We start from the raw sequence: 8,786 nt of genomic DNA, 5'->3' as shown, positions 1-8,786 counted from the left end.
CTGGGCCTCCTTCACCGCCGCTCCCTCACCACCAGACGCCTGGAGGAAGAACGCCTCATCTTCCGCCTCGGAACACTTCAACCCCAGGGCATCAATGTGGACTTCAACAGTTTCCTCATTTCCCCTTCTCCCACCGCAGCCCAGTTCCAAACTTCCAGCTCAGCACTGTCCCCATGACTTCTCCAACCTGCCTATCTTCTTTTCCACCTATCCACTCCACCCTCCTCCCTGACCTATCACCTTCATCCCCTCCCCCACTCACCTATTGTACTCCATGCTACTTTCTCCCCACCCCCACCCTCCTCTCACTTATCTCTCCATGCTTCAGGCTCTCTGCCTTTATTCCTGATGAAGGGCTTTTGCCCGAAACGTCGATTTTGCTGCTCGTCGGATGCTGCCTGAACTGCTGTGCTTTTCCAGCACCACTAATCCAAAATCTGGTTTCCAGCATCTGCAGTCATTGTTTTTACCCTGTTACATGACAATAACAGTTTGTATCCCTAATTCATATATACTATGTTGCTTTTCATGTGTGTATGCGTGTGCGTGTGTTGGTCGGTTAATGGTCTTGACCAATCGTTATAAGAAATCATTTTCCAGCACCACTAATCCAAAATCTGGTTTCCAGCATCTGCAGTCATTGTTTTTACCCTGTTACATGACAATAACAGTTTGTATCCCTAATTCATATATACTATGTTGCTTTTCATGTGTGTATGCGTGTGCGTGTGTTGGTCGGTTAATGGTCTTGACCAATCGTTATAAGAAATCATTGGTTAGCTGGTGAGGCACTGAAGTGACGCTGAGAATACTGTACATGGTTATGGGCCCCGTACCTAAGGAAAGTTATACTGGCACTGGAGCTGGTTCACTAGGTTGACAGCAGATAGTGATCAAGTAGGGCCTCTACTCATTTGAATTTAGAAGAATAATTTTCTTAGAGGACGTGACAAGGTGGAATTCGCAAGATTTTCTCCCCCATGTGGGAGTCCAGAACAAGAGTGCATAATCCAAAGTAAAGATTGCATGTTTAAAACAGACGTGTAGGAATTTCTTCTCCCAGAGAATTGTGAATCTGTGGGATTCGTTTACTGCCGAACACTGTCAAGACCGGGTCATTGAGCACAGTATATTCAAAACTGAGATAGATTTTTAATCAGTAAGGGATTCCGGGGTTATGGGGAAAAGGCAGGAAAGTGGAGTTGAGAATTGATGGGCTGAATGGCCTACATCTGCTCTTGTTTGTTATGGTCTGTGTTAAATATGAATTGGGATTGGGATTTACATATTCATGGTGTCTGATGCCTGTTTCCAGCAGGTATTTTGGATATTTCAAAATTAATGATTTTCAATTTTGCAGCTAGCTCATGTTTATGGGAAATCCGATATGATTGCATCAATTGAATGCTATTTATCTGATCAAAAAAAAGAGCACTGAGAATCAATTTTTTCTCCTTGGCATACTTCTCAAACAAGCAACATACAAACTGGTCAGATAAAGAATAAAGTTGTTTTTGCCTCATCAATATACCTCATGCCCAAACTTGAGTACACAATATGACATTTGGTTCATTTTCTGCATCTTATAGATTATCTGAATTGATTTATCAGTGGCTGCTTGGTGCTGTCTATATGTATCTGCCAGGAACTATATTGAAACTTTCCCATATATTTTCTAAAATAACCTGTTTAGCGCTGTTATTACACACCTCTGGAGCAGGTAGGTATTGAACTCATGTCTCCTGGCTCAGTGCTACAAGAGCCCTTTATTGAATTTCCAAATGAATAAGAGCTTTACATCCAATTGGTTTTGATAAATGTAAAACCTTACACCCTAACTCACTTCCTCCTTTAATTGTTTTTTTTAAATTCCACTCATTGACAGGTATTAATTGGAAATTCTTAATTAAGATCATAAAATATATTAGGCCATTTGGCTCATGGAATCTACTCCACCATTCAATCATAACTGATATGTTTCCCAACTCCATTCTCCTGCCTTCTTGCTGTAACCTTTGATCACCTTCCTAATCAGGCTTTTAAAAAAATAGTTTGCAATTGTTCCTTCTATCTATAACTTATTTAAAATAATGGTTCACAAAATGGGCAGAATTTTCTTTTCATGAGAGTAAGTGTTGACGCGGACGTAGAAAAGAGACAGATTTTTGCTCAAGCCTTCCCAGGCCATTTTTTTTTCTCTGAGCTCATTATGTAGTATTTGCAGTTGCAACACTGAATTTTCAATGTGCAGGCAGGCAGAAAGTACTGCAGCCCCGCTCAGGCCTCCAAGGCTTCAACTTCCAGGCATCATATTTTAAAATGGGCCTGAACAGGCATTTCACTCTCTACAACCCAGAAGCATCACTGAACCACTCTCAATACCCCTACCCACCTCTGAAGATCTCCACTTCCTACCGAAAGTCAGCTCCAAACTTCAGCGATGCCTTCCTAATCATTCTCCAGCCAGTCTTCCAGAAGATAAGAGATGTATTGTTTGCAGGAGGCTATTCTAATTGACCAAGGCAGCTTGGACTGAGGTAGATACAGTGCCCATTGGAACATTAAGAGTGACAGTGCTACAAGAGGATTAATGAACTTTATTTTAGGGGGGAATTTGCTACCACTGGCTAGACCAGGATTCAGTACCCATCCATGATTGCCCACATGATAGTTTCCTTCCCTAAAAAGCACCAGTGAGCCAGATGTGTTTTTCTTGACAATCAATCGATTATGGTTGTATGGCCATTGTTAGACTTTTAATTGCAGATTTTTATTGAGTTCAAATTCCACTATCTGCCATGATAGGGTTTGAACCCAGGTCCCCAAAACATCAAGAAAGTCTCTGGGTTAGTAGCTTAGTGATGATACACTAGGCCATTACCTCTTCTGTGCACTAGTAGGCTATATAGTCTGTCTACTTAATGCTTCATGTCCCTGTGGTTGTGAGATAGCATTGTAGATTTGACACTACACAGAATGGGTGCCAGACAGCTCCTCAGATATGCTTGTGACTCTCAGTCATTTACTTGCAGCCAGTGTTGCACTGTTTGCATCATAGTGCTACTGCTCTGCCAATACATAAACGGAGCTACAACATTCAGCAACTGGTGTATCACCAGCTCACTGACCCTTCAATGCAACTCGGAGAGTAGATATATCTGAGCTTTTCACCGAAGGCTTTCATGCAATGAGGTCAGAGGTTCAAATAGTGCCTTCAGAATGAACACCTTGCAGGAATAGCAGGTGCACAACATTTTAAGCTTCATTGATTTCCATCAGTTCTAGCTCTTTGACAACATTGGGCCACCTTTCAATCAGAACCTTTTAACTCCTAACTTCCTCTTGCTGCATTAAGCTTGGAGTAGTTAAAATGGACAACCACAGCTGTGGGAATTCACATCTCCATTTGTATCTAGCAGTGTGGGCAGAATGCTCAATTACCCATTCCAATGTCTATTTCTATTTCTGCAGGAGACAAATGTGAGGAATAAGTTGGAGTGTGCACAGACCACCTTGGTGGTTAGGTTTCAGCAGTCGATAAGTGTAGTTCAACCCCTCAAACTTAGTGATAGTTGATACTGTTTGCAAATAAAGGTTTGTGTCAGACAAGTATGGGACACATAATCCAGCGTGACTCTCAACTGATGCTTTAGCCAGAAAACTGAACACGAGGTTATTGGTGCAAAGAGAACAAATTGAATTAGAATCAATGATAATCAAAGTACCTTGTAAAAAATGAGAATTCCGTAGAGACCAGGGAATTCTTCTGCACTACAATTGGTGAATATTTCTGACTGTGCACAAAATGTTCATGCAAAATCATTTGGCCTCAAATCTAGCCTCTGTCAATTTTTTTTAAGGAGTCTGTCTTCCTTGTGTCACATCTTTACCAAGATGTTGACGGGTACGGAAGTTGCATAATAATAAAAGGCTGGGACTTTTCTCACTGGTGTGTAGGAGATTGAGATGTCATTCATTCATAGAGATGTACAGCACAGAAACAGACCCTTTGATCTAACTTGTCCATGCTGACCAGATATCCTCAATAAATCTATTCCCATTTGCCAGCATTTGGCCCTTATCCCTCTAAGCCCTTCCTATTCTGATACCCATCTGGATGCCTTTTAAATGTTGTAATTGTACCAGCCTCCACCATTTCCTGTGGCAGCTCATTCCACACACACACCACCCTCTGCATGAAAAAGTTGCCCCTTGCTCTTTCCCCTCTCACCTTAAACCTTGCCCTCTAGATTTCAGCTCCCCTTGTCCTGGGGAAAAGGCATTATATCTATCTACCTTATTCATGTCCCTCATGATTTTATAAACCTCTGTCAGGGTCACCCTTCAACTTTCGATGCTTCAGTGAAAAGTGCCACAGTCTATTCAGCCTCTCCCTGTAGCTCAAACCCTCCAACCCTGGCAACAGTCTTGTAAATCTTTCCCAAACCCTTTCAAGTTTCACAATATCCTTCCAAAAACAGGGAGACCAGAATTGAACGCAGTATTCCAAAAGTGGCTGAACCAATGACCTGTACAGATGCAACATGACCTCCCAACACCTGCACTCAGTGCACTGACCAATAAAGGCAAGCATCCCAAACGCCTTCTTCACTGTCCTATCTAACTGACTCCACCTTCAAGGAGTTATGCCCTGCACTCCAAGGTCTCTTTGTTCAGCAACACTCCCCAGGACCTTACCATTAAGTGTAAAGGTCCTGCTCTGCTTTGCCTTTCCAAAGTGCAGCAACCCATATTTAACTTTGCTGTCCACTACATCTCCAATTTTGGTGCCATCTGCAAACTTACTAACTGACCTTATAGAGGTTTATAAAATCAGGAGGAGTATAGATAGGGGTGACTGGTCGGTGACTTTTCTCTAGGATGGGTGATTTCAAGACTGGGGCATATTTTTAAGGTGAGAGGAGAGAGATTTTAAAAAAGACATGAGGGGCAATCTTTTTATACAGGGTTGTTCGCGTGAGAAAGTGATTAATGTGGGTACAATTATAATGTCTAAAAGACACTTAGCTAAGTACATGAATAGGAAAAGGTTTAGAGGGATATGGATCAGGAGCAGACAGGTGGGATTAGTTTAGTTTGGAATTATGTTTGGGGACATCAATTTAAGGTAAGGGACAGGAGGTTTAGAGGGGAGGTGAGGAAACAGTTTTTCAACCCAGAGAGTGCTGGAATCTGGAACACACTGCATGTAAGAGTGCTAGAGGCAAAAACCCAGGGAATTTTGAAGAATGACACAGTAGCTCAGTGCTTAGCACTACTACCTCAGAGCACCAGGGACCTGTGTTTGATTCTAGCCTTGGGCGGCTGTCTGTGTGAAATTTGCACATTCTCCCTGTGTCTGGGTGCTCTGGTTTCCTCCTACAATCCACCGGTGTGCAGGTTAGGTGTATTGGCCATGCTAAATTGCCCAAAGTGTTCAGGGATGTGCAGATTAGGTGCCTTGAATGGGTCTGGGTGGATTATTCTTTGGAGGGTCAGTGTGGGCCTGTTGGGCTGAAGGGCCTGTTTCCACACTGTAGTGATTCTGTGGTAAGCATTTAGATATTCACTTATGTTAAGGCACACAAGACTATGGCCAACTACTGGAAACTGTAATTAGAATAATTAAGCCTTTCACTTTTTTAATAGAACAAGTAAGTGGTTGTTTTTAGCAATGCAGACCAAATAGGTTGAAGGGCCTTTTTCTGTGCTGTACACCTCAATGACGCTGTGACCTCAATCGGAGCATTCTGTCCAACTACTGACTTATACAAGTTCAGCATAACCTCCTTATTTTAGTACTGCATTACCCTTTTAGTAAAGCCTAGGATTCTGTATGGTTTAAAAGCTGCTATTTCTATCTGTCCTTCCACCTTTAATGACAGACATAGATAGGTTTATCTGCCTCTACACCCTTTAGAGTCGTACTCTTTATGTTGTCTCGCCATTTTCTTTCCATCAAAATGTACCTCCTTGCACCTCTCTGCATTGACCTTCATCAGAAATGTAACTCATTGAATCCCTACAGTGTGGAAACAGGCCATTTGGCTCAACACCAACCCTCTGAGGAGTATCCCACCCAGACCCATTCCCCTACTCTATTCTACATTTCCATTGACGAATGCACATCACCTACACATCCCTGAACACGATCGGCAATTTATCATGGCCAATTCACCTGACCTGCACATCTTTGGACTGTGGGAGGAAACTGGTGAACCCAAAAGAAATCCACACAGACACGGAGAGAATGTGCAAACACCACACAGTCGCCCAAGGCTGGAATCGAAAGCAGGTCCCAGGTGCTGTGAGACAGCAGTGCTAATCACTGAGCCACCGCGCCCCACCCCCTCCCCCACCATGTGCTGTCCACACCAACTTACTAGCGTCGTTCTGCAGAAGGCAGACTACATATAACTGAAACTTTTCATGAACATGCAGAAGATTCACTTTTTACATTGTAAGGGTTTAACTACAAGAAAGCAGACTGCATATGAGTGAGACTTCTTAATAGCCAGTTGACCTGGTCAGGCTTCATCCCTTCTATTCTAGCATTAACACTAATCGATTTCTTGTTTATGAATGAGCTAAGTTAGTGAAGAAGTTTATAAGCACTGATGTTTCCCCTGCAGGGACACTTCTCTTGTACATAGTTGCGGTTTTGAATATACGTGTTTTCTGCTTCTGGGTAATTAGATTGCACCCTTGAATGGAATTCCAGCAGGCTGGTGTGTAAGCAAGTATTCATGGCATGTTAATGAATGCAAGGCATTCATGCAAGTTGCCAGCAATGAAGCCTGACTAACCGGAAAGATTCAAAGAACTTAATATCAAAACTTTAACCTGCCTTTGGGACATTGTTGCCCTCCACACAATTAAGACCTCCCACCCAACCTTCTGAAAGGTCCAGCTGGGGCAGTAAAATTTCGCCTCAAACTATCATAGCAAATCTATAATAATGTAACCTGTGTAAAATAGCGGTTCACACAACGTATTTCTGATATCTGTGACAAATGTAATTTTATTGCTGTTAAAACTCAGCAATGTTGCATTATCATTTTCTTAAGCATAATAATTTGTTCAACATTGCATTTTCTTCCATTTAATTTAGCAACATCCTCCAGTTGTCCGAATGCTCGTTTCCTCAAACAGATTTATTGTCTCCAGAGAGATTCGAGTAAACATAAATGTGGTCAACCTGCAATTTGTGACATCAGAAGAGTTGCCCAGTTTGATGGAAGGAATCTAAATAATGGTAAGTGATCATCCAGTTTATGTGCAAGGGACATTATTACCTTTGGCAGTAATGCGAAATGTCAACGCAGGGTCCAGATGTATGGCATTGAAAACTAGTCATGTATGTATGCACATATATTCACTATCTAAAAATAATGATAAATAAGAGAGATTATATATTTTCATATTTTAGAATGGATTACTATAAAAGCAAAAGTAGTTAACTGCGCCATAAGATGTTTTAGGAAATGAGTTGTACAGCAAATCAAAATGACATAAGTACAATAATGGTTGGAATTCCATTAGTAGTGTGTTTGGCAATAATCTTGTTAAACATTGTGTTCTGCCTGACTCTGTACATTACACATTGGTAATAAATATTGTATTTCATTTTGTTCACAAACTGAACAATTGTTTCAGGGGTTTGAAAACTTTTTTTACAGAAACGAAAAGGGTGATCAGGTAATTTTTTCTGCTGTATTGTTTGATGTTTATTTGGTGCATAGGAATAAATTTGAATGCTGGACTGACTGATATTTCACTCATTTATTTAAGTAATCCAGAAATTAGACAAGTTTAATTACTACAATATAATTCTTCACATTCAGTTTTTCTCCCTGCATTTGGCTTTGACAATCCTCAGTGCTTAAGGAGATTAGTCTACTCTATTGTACTAATCCAGTTCTGAAGCGGGCTTTGGATTAATAAAACCTTAAAGTAGAGGTTTGATTTAAAAGCTGGCTATTGTAATCTTAAATGCACAAGGCAATTATATAAATGATGATTCCAGATATTAATGCAAATTGTCAGGAATATTTGTAATATTAGTGCATACCTGATTCATGTCCTCTTTCACAAGAGCCCATTTAACTACAACACTTCTGGTATTTATAAGTATGCTGAGTAATCTACACTGTAAAAGTAAATTATTTATTTTATTGTGATTTTTAAAATGTTGTACCAAGAAAATTTAAGCATAAATGAATAAAGCAGTACGGTGTGAAGAAATGAAATTATCTTGTTATTTTCTACCTGATATGCCTAATTATATCAACTCAGGAATAGATTATTAACTACCCTGACTTTTTATGGGGTCTGAATACAGTGGAAGTGAAAGTGAAGAAGGAAACCAAAGATCTTTCAGAAATTTTGCATCGGTATTTACTGTGGAAAAGGATATGGAAGATCTAGACTGTAGGGAAATAGATGGTGACATCTTGCAAAATGTCCATATTACAGAGGAGGAAGTGCTGGATGTTTTGAAGTGAATAAAGGTGGATAAATCCCCAGGACCTGAGGTGTACCCTAGAACTCTGTGGGAAGCTAGAGAAGTGATTGCTGGGCCTCTTGCTGAGATATTTGTATCATCGATAGTCACAGGTGAGGTGCCTGAAGACTGGAGGTTGGCAAACGTGGTGCCACTGTTTAAGAAGGGCGGTAAAGACAAGCCAGGGAACTATAGACCGGTGAGCTTGACCTCGGTGGTGGGCAAGTTGTTGGAGGGAATCCTGAGGGACAGGATGTACATGTATTTGGAAAGGCAAGGACTG

General features: G+C 41.0%; 1 protein-coding gene across 5 annotated transcripts in view; it reads left to right on the top strand.

Moving 5' to 3' along the window:
- The window catches only part of LOC122561126 (transcription elongation regulator 1-like protein), a 741,295-nt gene that overhangs the window by 146,079 nt on the left and 586,430 nt on the right, over nucleotides 1-8,786 (top strand). For all 5 annotated transcript variants that reach the window (XM_043712594.1, XM_043712591.1, XM_043712593.1 and 2 more), the window contains exon 6: nucleotides 7,112-7,255. In XM_043712594.1, the coding sequence (XP_043568529.1) occupies nucleotides 7,112-7,255 (144 nt within the window). The remainder of the gene's footprint in view (nucleotides 1-7,111; nucleotides 7,256-8,786) is intronic.

The sequence above is a fragment of the Chiloscyllium plagiosum genome, chromosome 22 (assembly GCF_004010195.1).
Source record: "Chiloscyllium plagiosum isolate BGI_BamShark_2017 chromosome 22, ASM401019v2, whole genome shotgun sequence".
Taxonomy (NCBI): domain Eukaryota; kingdom Metazoa; phylum Chordata; class Chondrichthyes; order Orectolobiformes; family Hemiscylliidae; genus Chiloscyllium; species Chiloscyllium plagiosum.
This window is presented reverse-complemented; position numbering and strand designations above follow the sequence as displayed.